Source organism: Portunus trituberculatus, chromosome 12 (assembly GCF_017591435.1).
Source record: "Portunus trituberculatus isolate SZX2019 chromosome 12, ASM1759143v1, whole genome shotgun sequence".
Taxonomy (NCBI): Eukaryota; Metazoa; Arthropoda; class Malacostraca; order Decapoda; family Portunidae; genus Portunus; species Portunus trituberculatus.
Genome location: NC_059266.1, coordinates 11,746,734 through 11,762,176, shown reverse-complemented (window position 1 = coordinate 11,762,176; position 15,443 = coordinate 11,746,734). Strand labels below are relative to the sequence as shown.

Here is a 15,443-nt window from a genome sequence, read left to right as displayed (position 1 = left end):
TCGAGGCAAAAACTCCTTAAATCATACCGTTATCTGGCTCCAGTGCGCTCGACTTCACACGCTCGACTTGGTTCATGCTCGACTCGTCCATAAACCTTTTCATTGATATCAAGAAATTATGATTCCCTTTACTTTTTAAACAAGATTTCACTTACATATTGATAAAAAAAAAATAATAATAATGTCGACAAAACAGAAGCACAACAAGGGTCCGGGAACAAGATACAGCAAGATGGCAGCCAGTGACAGATGAGCAAACCGTGTTGGTTCAGACATTTCAGTCCACACTCCCTCACACACGCCGCGCCCACACCTGCCGGCACCACGCATGCACGGGGACTACCACACGTGTCACCGCAAGGGGAAATACAGGTGTGTGGACTCTCCAGTAAGGTTGAAATTACTCAAATGCGCAATGAAGGATGGAAATGTCCGTCTGTGTGTGTCGTGTCATTTTGTTATAGTTTTGTCACTTATTCTTCTCATTGTGTGGTGTGCGGGTGGTGGCAGGCGAAGCGTTGATGTGTGTGTGTGTGTGTGTGTGTGTGTGTGTGTGTGTGTCAGAAGGAGACGAGAGTGTTGAGGGAAGGGAGAAAAGTGGCGTTAAGTAACAGTGTGTTGCTGTGCTGCCTCATACCAATTGTTAATATACCTAGGGTTTTCTCCTTTAGTTTTGTTTTGCTTTGGTGTTGCTGTTTGTTATGGTGTTTGTGTGTTGTGTGTGTGTGTGTGTGTGTGTGTGTGTGTGTGTGTGTGTGTGTGTGTGTGTGTATTTACCTAGTTGTAGTTTTACAGGGCCTGGGCTTTATGCTCGTGTGGTCCCGTCTCCATATCTACACTTATCCAATCTTACTTTAAAAGTGTGCACACTCGTTGCAGACACTACTTCTTCATCTAAACTGTTCCACGTCTCAATACATCTCTGCGGGAAACTATATTTTTTTATATCTCTCAGACATCTTCCCTTTCTCAGCTTTTTACTATGCGATCTTGTGCTTCGGGTGTCATATTCTTCTCTCAGGATCAGTTTCTCATTATCCACTTGGTCCATTCCGTTGATCAATTGTGTGTGTGTTTGTGTTATAATAGTTACAAAGATCGGCGGTGATTACTGAAGCAACTAGTGGTTAGTTGTGTAGCGGGTTACTAACAAAACTTGTCGCTATATGTATTGTGATTAAAATTATATTGAACTGATTATATGTCAGAGTGATTATTTGTATAGGTGTAATTATGGCTCTCCTCGTTTTCCGACTCCCCCTGCGAAGCACTTTCACACACCTGATTTAAAGTCACATGTATGAAGCCACGCTATTGGTCAACAACACACACACACACACACACACACACACACAGTGTAGATATGGAGACGGGGAGTGTAGATAGAGACGGGGCCACACGAGCGTAAAGCCCAGGCCCTGTAAAACTACAACTAGGTAAATACACACTGCTCACAACCGAGAGGGCTCGCGTTCAAGCCCTGGGAGCAGCAAGACAAATAGGCAAGCCTCTTATGTGTAGCTCCTGTTCACCTAGTAGTAAATAGGTACGGGTTGTAACTCGAAGGGGTGTGGCCTCAGTGTCCCGATGTGTGGCGTGTGGTGTTATAGGTGTGTGTATCTGTTTGGGTGTGTATTTAGAGCAGGGGTTCTCAACCTCTTTAATCTTATGTACCCCTTGAAGTCTTTCAGTATTGATCACGCACCCTTTTCCCACAATGCAGCGTCAGGAAGGGTAAGAATAAATGCATGGTTTATTGACTTAGTTTATTAAGTTTAATTTGTGTTATATATATGTGGAGCAGACACAATTTTTAATTAATATTATTATGTTTCTATGAGGTAGTGTCGATAGGAACTGGTACCTCACAGGGAGACACTATATGTGACTTACATTCAATACATTTACCAAAAAGGAATTATATCAGACAATTTTCAATCATTATGGTTGTGAACTAGTGATGCTTGCAGCTAGTTGCAACTTGTAACTAGTGATAGTGATAAATAGGTCACTGTGTGTGTGAATAACAAAAAATAATAAATCGGAACAAATATTTGCAAGGTTGTGTGGCAACTGTAATCCAAGAGAGCTTCCTGTCAAGTGATATAACTCCAAGAGTTTTCTTGTTAACGTTGTTAATGTGTCCTGGTTCTAGTGAAGGACACATCCAGCCTAGCACATGTAGGCCACATTGTATACTATAAACAAATTTGCAGTTATTTAAAGCTGAAGTATTTTGAGAAACCTGCCATGTACCCCAAAAATTCCTCTCAAGTACCCCTGGGGGTATGCGTATCCCAGGTTGAGAACCCCTGATTTAAAGTGTTTGGAATGTGTGTGGGTGTGTGTTTGGGATGTGGGTGACTGAGTGTGTAGGATGCATGTGGGTGTGTTTAGAGTGTGTCACTGTTTGGTTGTATGGTCAAAGTGTGTATTTACCTAGTTGTATTTACCTAGTTGTAGTTTTATAAGGCCTGGGCTTTATGCTCGTGTGGCCCCGTCTCCATATCTACATTTATCCAATCTTACTTTAAAACTATGCACACTCGTGTGTGTGTATTTACCTAGTTGTATTTACCTAGTTGTAGTTTACAGGGCCTGGGCTTTATGCTCGTGTGGGCCCCGTCTCCATATCTACACTTATCCAGTCTTGCTTTTAAAGTATGCACACTCGTTGCAGACACTACTTCTTCATCTAAACTGTTCCACGTCTCAATACATCTTTGCGGGAAACTATATTTTTAACATCTCTCAGACATATTCCTTTTCTCGGCTTTTCACTATGCGATCTTGTGCTTCGAATGTCATATTCTTCTCTCAGGATCAGTTTCTCATTATCCACTTGGTCCATTCCATTGATCAATTTATAAACTTGTATCAGATCTCCTCTTTCCCTTCTTTGTTCCAGGTTTGGTAGATCCATAGCCTTTAGTCTCTCCTCATATGTCATCCCTTCAAGTTCTAGGACCATTCTTGTAGCCATTTTTTGTAGTCTCTCCAGCTTCCTTATGTGTTTCTTTTTGTGAGGGGTCCACACTACTCTTGCATATTCCAATCTGGGTCTTATTATAGTACTTATCAGTTTCTTCATCATTTCTTTGTCCATGTAGTGAAATGCTATTCCAATATTCCTTAGCAAATTGTATGTCTCTCTGAAAATTCTATCAATATGGCTTGCCGGTTGATTATTTTCTTCCAAATCGTTTTCCTTTTTTACTTTCTCCAGTTCTACTCCATCTCCCATCTTATAGATTCCCACTGGTCGTCTTTCACTCTTTCCCATTTCCATGACATGGCTTTTGTCCACATTGAATTCCATCTCCTACTTTTTACTCCATTTCCAGATCTTATTTAGGTCTTGCAGTATTTCACAATCCTCTTTTTGCTTTATAACTCTGCACAGTTTTGCTTCGTCTGCAAAACAGATTTATGTAGCTCTTCACTCCTTCTGGTATGTCATTTATATAAATGAGAAAAAGTATTGGTGCCAATACTGACCCCTGTGGCACTCCGCTTTCTACTGCTCTCCACTTGGACTTCATATCTTTGACTACCATCCTTATTTTCTCTCCCCCTTAAATAATTTTCCATCCATCTCAGTGTGTTTCCTTTTAAACCACCCTTCTCATCTAATTTCCACAGTAACCTTGCATGTGGCACTCTATCAAATGCCTTTTTTAAATCCAAGTAAATACAATCAACCCATCCCTCTCTCTCTCTTGTACCCTATCAACTATTCCAGAGTAGAAACTCGATAAATTTGTTACACACGACCGACCTTTTCTAAAGCCAAGTTGGCTATTTGATAGTAATTTGTTGTCTTCAAGGAACTCGATCCATTGTTTCTTTATTATTCTTTCACACATCTTACATATTACACTAGTTAGTGATACTGGTCTGTAATTTAGAGGTTAACATAACATAACATAAATAATAGGATAACAAAGGGCCACCAGGGCCCATCTAGGTTATCCTGTATCAGTCGCACAGCGGCCTCGTCATCAGTACTTAAGGATATACTTACAAGTACACAATACATTATATACTAATTCTAAATATTTGGCCCATTAACAGGGCTAAGTCCTGCAGCGAAATCCTCTACAATTTGTGGTCCCCATACATGGGGATCATGTCTTGTTTAACTATAGTAAATTTCTTATAAAAACTATCATGCAGTGCTATACATAATTATAAATATAATAAATTTAAGTGCTTATCTAATCTGTTTTTAAACATTGTCAAACTAGTGCTATTTACAACCGTCTCTGGCAATGCATTCCAGAAGTCTACCACCCTATGACTAAAGAAATATTTTCTTCTATCTAACCTGCAGCCTTGCTTTCTAATGTTCCTGCCATGATTTCTAGTCCTACTTCCCTCCTCTAAGGTAAAGAAAGATCTCACATCTATGTAGTTTGTATCTGAGAACATTTTAAATAACTCTATCATATCCTCTCTTATACATCTCCTCTCAAATGAAAACGTTTAATTCCTTTAATCTATCTCTATACTCCAGGCGCTTTAATGCTGGTATCATCCTAGTTGCTCTTCTCTGAACTGCTTCTAACATGTTGATATCCTGCCTATAGTGGGGTGACCAGGCCTGTATGCAATACAGGTGTCCCTCGGTTAACGATCGACTACTTAACGATATTTCGCTCATACGATCCCTCCAAATTAATCCCTATTTTTTGGTTAACGATCGCCAAAATTCGGTTAACGATCGGATTGACCAATCGCAATCGCGATCGCAATCGCGATCGCAGCGCCTCCATCCACCCGCGGCCCGTGCAGTAAACACACCACAGTCTTTCCCGCTGTTTTGATTGTGCAACAACAACTCTATCACGCTCGCTCTAAACTTCTTTTTGTGCTTATTTGTGATCAAGTGAACTTAGTGATGGCTTCCAAGCGACCCAACGATTGTTCTCCACCGGGAGATAAGGCTAAAAATCGAGAAAGAGCATTGGCCTTGATATTAAGTTGAACATTGTGACTCGTCATGAGGGTGGTGAAGGTAAACTCTATTGCTCGTGCCCTTGGTTTATCTCAATCAACTGTATCAACAGTTCTCCAGAAAAAGTACAAGTGAAGCAGCAGGCCAACCAAGTCACAAACCTGCACAAACACACAACAACTCGTAACAGGGAACCGATTATGGAAAAATTGGAACGTTTGCTGAGGCTATGGATTGAAGACCACACACCGCCGCATGCCTCTTTCTACCCAACTCGTTACTACTAAGGCACTGAGCCTGTGGGAGGACCTGAAACCAGAATTCAACATAGGCGAGACAGTGTCCTTCAAGGCCAGTAATGGTTTGAACGTTTCAAACATCGTAGTCTACACAACCTCAAGGTTAGTGGGGAGGCAGCAGTTCGGATCAACCGCTGCAAACGCCTTCAAGCCTTTGCTTAAAGAGCGCATCGAGGAAGGAGGTTATTCAGCCAAGCAGGTTCTAAACTTTGACGAGACAGGCCTGTATTGGAAGAAGATGTCATCGAGAACGTTTATAGCAAAGGAGGAGAAGTCGGCACCAGGATTCAAGGCATCTAAAGACAGGTTAACATTATTGGTAATGCCGCTGGTGATCTTAAGCTTAAACCATGCCTTATTTACCATTCCCAAAACCCAAGAGCTCTGTCTGGCTATATTAAGGAATATTTGCCCGTAGTATGGAAGGCAAACAAAATGGATGACGACTGTTATCATGCAAAGTTACGTGACAGGATACTCTCCAAATTCCTAAAAGAATATGCTGCCCAAAACAACATTGCTAACAGATTTCTCTTGCTGTGTGACAACGCCCCAGCCACCCAGAGAGCATGAATGACTGGGCAGATAATATTGAGGTCATGTTTATGCCCCAAACACAACTGCCCTCATCCAGCCGATGGACCAAGGAGTCATCGCTACTTTCAAGGCCTATTACCAGCGGCGCACCATGAAACAGCTGTTGGCCTGCATTGACACCCTGACAAGCCGACCATGAAACAATTTTGGAAGGATTATAACATTAAAAGGGATCGACAACATCGACGAGTCATGGAAGGAGGTGTCCAAGTCGGCAATGAATGGATGTTGGCGTAATTTGTGGCCTGAGTGCGTGAACGTAAACAGGAAGTCCCTGTCGATGTTACAGCAGTAAGGAAAGACATCGTTCATATCTCCCATAAGGCAGGCTTCAATGAGGTGGACGAGAATGACGTACAAGAACTGCTGGACAGTCATTCTGAGCCTCTCTCCAACGACGACCTCATGGAGTTGGAGAAACAAAATACTTTGGAGGAAATGGAGGAGGACAAGGAGCCTGAAAGAACCCTCTCCGTCAAGATTTTGAGGAGATTTTAATCATATTAACCAGGCCATACATCTTCTCCAGGAGAATGACCCCAACCCAAACCGAAGTAATGGCGTGACTAATGCTATAGAAAATGACATGAAAGTGTATAAAGAACTATTTGAGGCAAAGAAAAGGATGGCAAAACAGACAGTCATCTCATCTTTCTTCAAACCACTCACCGAAGCAACCCCATCCACATCCCAAGCAACCCCATCTACCGATCAAGCAACTCCATCCACCTCCCAAGCTACCCCATCCACCTCAAAAGCAATCCCATCTACTTCCATAGGAGTCATCTCGTCGTACTTCAAAGTTCGTCTGCTATAAAAACTCCACCCACTTCCAAAACAACTCCATCCACCTCCAAAACAACTCCACCCACATCCAATCTATCCTTCACATCCACCGTAACCTTGAGTGACGATGAGGAGCCTGGATGACCCACCCCACTGGAAAACGTATTTCTCAAGAATTTGAAGGGTTTGAAGCAGCTGACCGAGTTTGGGTCTGTGGGCATGATGATTTAATCCTCCAAGGCCCTGTGTCCTCAGCACAAAACAACAACTACGCATATCACATCCACTCCTCAAGGTAAGTACTACCAATTCTAAAGGTGTAAATAACAACTAACAACATAGAAAGTGTCGTTTATTTACATCATGAAATACATGTATGTAGTTGATAATTTCAAATCCTCAGTTAGCGATCGTTTCGGTTAGCGATCTGTTTTTGGGAAACGTAACCCTATCGTTAACCAAGGGATACCTGTACTCTAAATGGGGCCTAACATAGGAATTATATAAGCTACGCACCACTTCCTTACTTTTATAACTAACATTTCTATTTATAAAACCCAGGATCCTATTTGCCCTATTTCTTGCTTCTAAACATTGCATTGAAAATTTCATAGTCCTGTCTATCACTACTGCTAAATCCTTTCCCTCCTCTACTGTCTCTAGCCAACATCCCTCCATCTCATAGCTAAAGTTTGTGTTGTCTTTACCTAAATGCATAGCCTGACACTTTTTAGAATTAAACTCCATCTGCCACCTGTCTGCCCATGCTATCAGCCTGTCCAGGTCTCGTTGTATTCTGTAATTGTCCTTTTCACCCTGTACTGCACATGCTATCTTAGTATCATCTGCAAACTTTGATACTTTGCTACTAATTCCTATATCTAAATCGTTAATGTACTCCAAGAAAAGAAGAGGTCCTAGCACTGATCCATGGGGTACCCCACTAACCACTTCCTTCCACTCAGACATTGCCCCATTTAATACTACTCTCTGTTTCCTATCAGAAAGTCATTCACTAATCCAATCAACTAACCTACCCCCTATCCCATGTAGTCTCAATTTGTACACTAGCCTCCTATGCGGTACCTTATCAAACGCCTTGCTAAAATCTAGATATATAACATCTATGCTATTTCCATCTTCTAACTCCTTGGTAATATATTCTAAGATATCGAGCAAATTTGTAAGACCGGACCTCCCTGATCTAAAGCCATGTTGGGTATCTCTAATTTAAATGCTCCCAAATACTACCCTTAATGATTTTCTCTAGTATTTTACATACTATACTAGTTAAACTGATCGGTCTATAATTATTCGCATCATCCTTCCTACCTTTTTTAAATATTGGAGTAACATTAGCTAACTTCCAGGCCTGAGGTATCTCATCAAACCTAAGTGATCTTTCAAAGATTAACTTAAGTGCTTCAGAAATACTGTCTACACCCTCCATAAGTACTCTGGCATGTAGCTCATCAGGACCACTAGCTTTCCTATCGTCTAGTTCAAGAATAAATTTCCTAATAATTCCCGGTTTTATATCAATATTTTCTAAAGCTCTTAAACTACTCGTCGCACTGTTTATAACAGGATTTCCTATTCTTTCCCTAGTAAATACTGAAGAAAATTGTTCATTCAATAATTCTACTATGTCTTCATTTTGATCCACTACTACACCATCTTTTCTGAGTGGTCCAATCCTATCCTTATTTCTTTTATCACTGACCTTGTAATAACTATATAATTTTTGGGATCTTTACTCCCAGCTCTAGCTAGTTTTATCTCTGCCTGCCTTTTACTTTTTTTATAACCTTACTCAAATCATCCCTGACCTGTCTGTACCTAATCAAATCTACATCTTCCCCACTTTTCTGCAACTCTCTATATGCCCTCTTCTTCTCTCTGATCTGTCTACCTATCTCTTGAGTCCACCATAATGGCTTCCTGTTTCTCTGCCTTATATCTTTGTAAGGGATACACTGCATCACTATACCCTTTACTACAACCTTGAAAATATCCCACATCTCCTGTGCAGTTTTATTTCCAAAACTATCTTCCCAGTTTACCTCTCCTATTAACTGACGTAACCTACCATAATTGCCTTTCTGATAGTTTGGGACTCTAGTCTTATTCACTATATTATCCCTACTGGAATTAATGATAAATCTAATTATATGATGGTCACTGTTTGCTAAAGTCTCTCCTACCTCAACTTCCTTTAAACAATGCTCAATATTTGTTAGTACTATGTCTAAAACCTTCCTCCCCCTAGTAGGTTTATCTACCATCTGCACTAAATAGTTATCCTGAAAACTTTCCATAAACTTATTTTCACTAGCATCTTCTACCATCCTCTCCCAGTTTACTGACTTAAGATTAAAATCCCCTAAGATAATTGTCTGACTAGTACACCCCCTATTTATCTCATCTACCATAAGGTTGTCTACCTCTGCTGACTGGTTTGGTGGTCTATAAAAAGCTCCTACTCTAATAACCTTACTTTTGTTTACTCTAACATCCAGCCATAAGGACTCTACTGTTATCTACCTTAATACCATTAACCTGACTGGAAATGAAGGATTTTTTTACATAAATAACTACTCCTCCACCTATCCTACCAATTCTCTGGTGTAAATACATAATGTATCCATCTACTTCATATTCTTCCTTCTGCTCTTATATATATGGGAACCACCTCAGCTCTTTTCCATTCCACTGGTACTGTTCCATTTTCTATTGAGCATTTTATGATGTTGTATATAGGACTTTCTAGTTCTTCCTTACATTCTTTCAGTATTCTGCCTGAGACTTCATCCGGTCCCATTGCCTTTTCTTTATCCAATTCCTTCATTAACTCTTTTATTTCAAGCTTGGTTACTTTAATCTCTTACATATAGATGGTCTCTCTATTACCCTGTGGTCTTTCAAATTTGGATTCCTTAGTAAAGACCTGGAATTTATTATTTAATAGTTCTACCATACTTTTTGGGTCTTCCACCATCCCGTTCTCTCCTTTTAACCTTTCTATTGTTTCTCTTTGCCTAATTTTTCCATTTATGAATCTGTAGAACAATTTTGGTTGCTCCTTACATTTTTCGACAAAGTCCTTTTCAAAGTTCTTTTCCTCTTGCTTCCTCACCTTAACATATTCATTTCTCGCTGCCTTGAAGTTTTCCTTATTTACTGGATTTCTATTTCTCCTCCACCTTTTCTATGCTCAATCTCTTTTCTCCTTTGCCCTAGCACACCTTGCAATATTTAGCAGTGACCTGGTCTTAAAAGAGCTGTGAGGTGACTTTTAGCACTTAAACATCCATACATCAATAGTCCTGCAGAGTTCCATGTCAGACTTTTAGCATTAGAAGCAATTATTAGCACAAGAAAACAATGGCAGGGTTTTCTGTTTAATGCGAACTGTTTGCCTATGTAATTAAAGAGCCACATTCATGTCATGTTCAAACCACATCTTTTTAGTGCTTTCAATGTGGCACTATGTAATAGTCATTGGCAGATTAGAGCACCATTCATAATGTCTTTACATTCCACTTAAGACAACTTGATGTCATTTACAAACAGAATTACATAATACCTTCATTAGAAAACTTGCAATATCGTTTAAATAGTCTTTTATACATTATTCTTCCATGTTAATAAAATTAGTTTATTTTACATGTTTCTCAATGTAATTCATTTGAGGCAATGACTACCATAATTCATGTAAGTTAGGATATGTTAAAAACCAAAAATTTCATCAACGTCTCACTAAACATACTCTGCTAAAAGTTTAAGTCCAAAGCGTCCAATTGCAGGCACAACAGAGTCACATCTGCGCACATTCAGCCACCCCCGGCCTCTCTTAAGCCAACGGCGGGCCGCCGGTCATTGTTTACTGGGTCCCTATTGACTCAGCATACACCTTCATCATTACCAAGTCTGTTCCATTCATCAACCAGTCTTTTAGAGAACCACCACCTTCCCATTTCTTTCCTACTACAGCATCCTGCTAATCTCTGCTGTTCTCATCAACTTCATCTTTTATTTTGCAGGCTGCAATTGTATACCACAAAGTGAGCAGTGAGGGAGGATGTGGTGAAGACTGAGGCATATTACAGCATACCAGGCACCTCTCCTCTTCTGCTCCAATCTGCCAGTATGTTATTCTCGACACCTTACTCAGAAGACCTCTTTGTGTTGGTGATCTTCTTGGCACTCCTTTTTCACTGCAACACACAGCTCCTGGTCCCTCGGTGGAGCAGTGCCTGGTCTGTCCTCCTCAGCACAGCACACTGGCATTGTCAGTGTGGGCTTTGTGCTGTGCAGGAAACATCAGCACTGCTCACACTACTGCTACAGGTGTGGCTCTCCTGGTAGAAGGTGGAGTGTGGATGTGCTGTTTGTAGTGTCATTACATGGCTTTTTGTTTTTTGGCTGTGTATTTTCTTTTTCTTTCTTTCTTTTTTTTTTTTTACCATTGTATTGTAATTCTTGATTTTGCTTTCATTTTATTTATTTTTTTTTTTTTTTGTCAAACAAGGTGTGAAGGTGTGACTCTCGTGGTGCAAGGATGAGTAGCGACTGGTGTGGTGCATGTGTTGGTTATAAATGGTCATCTATTAGTTAGCTAGCTGTAGACTTTTTTCATCATATTATGTTCTGATTAACAATTTACGAGTTACATTTTCCTTCAACTTTCCAGTAGCCTAAGATATTTACATTACATCATGACATATTTATCTTCCATCTGTGATAACATGAAAATGAAAAGCAACATTTTTTTTTTAATGGCATTGTCTTTGGTGTGCCCTGAGGTATACAATAACAGCCACAAGGCAGGGAATATATGCATCCTTACTGGAACATAATGGTTTGTCTTTTCTGTGCAAGACCCCCTCTGCTGTGCTCTGATGGACACCAAGCAACATGACAGTGGCAAGGCAGAGAGGACACACCGCAAATGATGGAACACCACCACTTCTCTCTTTATTGTGCAGGATCCATCATGCTGGACCATGGACCGCAGAGTGTGGCCAGCTGTCCCTCATCCCATCGGTGTGGTGCTTCTCACTGGCAACTACTGTACACTCTCATTCCTGTCTTCCTGGGGTGCTTGGCTGTGGTGTTGTGGTGTTACCCTTGGCAGTCTTCTAGAGATAGTGTTGTATGGTGAGTGTTTACTGCTTTCAATATTTCATTGTATTTCTGGACTTGTAGTATTTGGTGTTGATTTTTAATGAATTCCAGATAGAATGATGATGGTTTTGCTGCATTGACTAGTTCAGTGTATTTTTGTGCTTGTATTTTTAGTATGAAGCTTTTATTTAGCAGTGATAGGAGAGGAATATAATGATAAATGGTGTGGATGTATCTCCACAATGCATAGATATCTGTGGTTTATCCTTTACTGTTAGATGATAGTAATTGTTTAAAGTTCTTGTAGATCTAACATAACATACTAATTTAGATCTAACATAACATACTAATTTTTGTGTCAATTAGACTTACTGGAAGGAAGGGAAAGGGACACCATTCAATCAGACCTCACCTAACATCACCTACTGTTCCCCGGACTTACTGCAAGGAGGAGGGAAAGACACCACTAATGTTGTCACACCTTAAAACATCTACACCAGCCAATGTTCTGAACTGCTGTTGCGACTCTCCTCCCCTAGACTGACTCCCACCTGCAGGATCAGTATTGGGATGTGAGTAGTGGTTTGGTGGAGGCTTCAGAGAGAGAGAGAGAGAGAGAGAGAGAGAGAGAGAGAGAGAGAGAGAGAGAGAGAGAGAGCTTAGTGATTGGTGTGGTGAGAGGAAAGATGTTGACAGGTGGATGATTTCTTAGTCACTTGATTGACATGTTAGGAGATGCAGAGTAGGTTTTGTGAGTTGTTTGTATTAAGACCCCAGATAGATAGATAGGTAGTGTTAGTTACATACTGGATTGCTTTTATGAGAGGAAGAATGCAATGTTGATAGGTCTCCAGTGTCTTAGTTAAGAAAGACTAATGCTAGTTTTTTTCTTGAATTGTTGCAGTTGTGTGTCATTGTTGAAACTTCACAAATTGCCACTGAAAACAATGATGACTGATGAAAGATTGTGGTATTTTCTCTCTCTCTCTCTCTCTCTCTCTCTCTCTCTCTCTCTCTCTCTCTCTCTCTCTCTCTCTCTCTCTCTCTCTCTCTCTCTTGGTGAACTTTTTAAGAAAGAATGACAAGAGATGAATGAGTTTTGTATTGATATATTCTCTCTCTCTCTCTCTCTCTCTCTCTCTCTTAGGTGTGATTTCTGCACTATTATGAGTTTTGACAAGTCTCAAAGTTCCTGCTTGCCTTAATGTTGGTCATTTGTCAGGCTGCCTCACACACAGTGGACAGTCCCCTCAGGTCAACATGTACCTGTGGATGCATATGCTCAGCTAGACACGCTCCTCATTTATTAAGATGTGTTTTCAAATTTTTCTGAGTCACTGTTGGTTCTGCCGTGTTAGTTTTAAGGTGTTCTCTTTTTGTTGAATCCACCTTTGTGTGTGTTTATGTATGTGTTCAGATACACTTACATGTACATACTCTCAGATCAATAACATGTGTGACTGTAAAGATTTCCACATCACTATTAACTATTAGTTCAGCAGTTAGTTTTTAAGCCAAGTCTTTCAAGCCCACCTTTGCAAAATCCATTTAGTAACTGAGATATAAAAAATTTCCCTAGTTGGTTCATGAGTTGGAAGTGTAGTGATGGCTGTGTCATTGACAGATCTGGGATGTGGACACAGTCATGCCAGTAAATGAACACTGCTCACGGGAGCAGGACAAGGAACCCATCCCTCCCTCCTTCTCGTGGCCTGAGAAAGGGATCAATTCTTGGTGGTGTTCACCTACATGGGATCACTCCCTGTGTCTTGTGCCTGCTGTGTGCTGTGTGCTTCTTGTTCAGGTGGGTGATGCCTGTTGATACATCTTGACTTAGTGAGTGTTGTGTGGCATGCTGGTACTCTTCACTTTGCTATGAATGAATGTGTGTGTGTATTTACCTATTTGTATTTACTTATTTGTGTATTACAGGGCCCGAGCTAAGCTCTCTGTGTCCTGTCTCCTTGTCCATTCCTGTCATATCTCTCTTTCATCTGATTGACACACACCGCGTCAACGACATGACTGCTCAGTTTATTCCACTTATCAATGCTACGATGTGGGAAACTGTATTTTCTCACGTCATTTAGACAGATGTCCTTTATTAGCTTTTTTCCATGTCCTCGGAGATGATTACTTGTGGTCACCTTTATCAACTCTCTATCCAGTATGTCAATCTTGTTCACCAATTTATACATAGTTATCATGTCTCCTCTTGTTCTTCTCTCTTCTAATGTGGTCAGCCCCAGCTTCCTCAGTCTTTCCTCATAGTCTAACTCCTGAGTCCTGGTACCATCCTTGTTGCCAGCCTTTGTACCCTTTCTACCTTCTTCACATTTTTCTTCATATGCGGTGACCAGACACATGCTGCATATTCTAACTGGGGTCTTATTAAGGTACATAATATCTTCTTCATCATTCCTTCATCTAGGTAGTGGAATGCAAGGCCAATATTTTGAAGCATGTTGTATGTTTTCCAAAAAATCTTGTTAATGTGTTTCTCCGGTGACAAAGTGTTTTGCACGGTTACTCCTAAGTCTTTCTCCTCATTGGTCTCTTTAATTTTCTCATCACCCAGCCTGTAATCCCTGTTTGGTCTGTATCTACTTCTTCCCATTTTCATAACATGGGTCTTGTCTATATTAAATTCCATCTGCCACTCTTTACTCCACTCATATATTTTATCAAGATCTTCCTGTAACTTGTTACAATCTTCCACATTCTTTACTCTCCTCATAATTTTAGTATCGTCCGCAAACATGTTCATATAACTGTCAATTCCTACTGGCATATCATTAACATAAATCAAAAACATGATGGGACCCAGCACTGACCCTTGTGGAACTCCACTGGTTACCTTCTTCCACTCGGACTTCCTTCCTCTCACCACTGTTCTCATTTCTCTTCCCATTAAGTAATTTTCCATCCATTTTGCTAGTTTATCATTTACTCCTCCAGTCATCTTTAGTTTCCACATCAGTCTATTGTGTGGTACTTTATCAAAGGCCTTTCTCAAGTCCAGGTAGATAGCATCCACCCATCCCTCTCTATGTTGTAGTATGTCAGTCACTCTTGAATAAAAACATAATAAATTGGATACACACGATCTTCCTTTTCTGAAACCAAACTGCCTTTCACTCAGAATGTTTTCACTTTCTAGATACTCACTCCACTTAGCTTTAATTACTTCTTCACATACCTTGCACAATATACTAGTCAACGATACTGGTCTATAATTTAGCGGTTCCATTCTACTACCATTCTTATATATAGGCACAATGTCAGCTCTTTTCCACTCTTTCGGGACTAATCCTGTTCGTATGGAGGTTTCCACAATATCAAATATGGGGTTCAACAATTGATCCTTACATTCATTTAGCAACCTCCCAGATATGCCATCAGGCCCCATTGATTTATTAATATCCAGATTGCTTATAATTTTCCTTACATCTTCCTTAGTAACCATGATGTCCTGCATTTGCTTTATTTTCGTAGGCCTTCCTCCCATAAAATGCTCCTCCTTTGTAAACACTTTGCAAAAGTTGTCGTTCAAAATTTCAGCTATATCTCCAGCATCTTCATATACTTCTTCCTGTTTTTTACCTTTTCTATTGCCTCCTTTTATTTAGTTTTCCATTTATGAATTTGTAAAACATTTTTGGGTCACTATCACAGTT

The 15,443-nt window shown here is 40.2% G+C and overlaps 1 protein-coding gene across 2 annotated transcripts; it reads left to right on the top strand.

The window, feature by feature from the left end:
* Positions 1–236: 236 nt before the first annotated feature.
* Positions 237–12,338, top strand: LOC123502790. Of its 2 annotated transcripts, none has more exons than XR_006674225.1 (4): positions 237–372; positions 10,683–10,786; positions 11,628–11,799; positions 12,133–12,338. XR_006674225.1 is itself a non-coding variant. In XM_045252054.1 (4 exons), exons 2-4 carry the CDS (start codon positions 10,789–10,791, stop codon positions 12,180–12,182), a joined length of 423 nt encoding a protein of 140 aa, XP_045107989.1. In that variant the 5' UTR covers positions 237–372; positions 10,683–10,788; the 3' UTR covers positions 12,183–12,332. The 2 variants fall into 2 exon arrangements, 1 of the variants encoding a protein (XP_045107989.1); XM_045252054.1 differs by having other exon boundaries at positions 10,683–10,989; positions 12,133–12,332.
* The last annotated feature ends 3,105 nt before the right edge of the window (positions 12,339–15,443 follow it).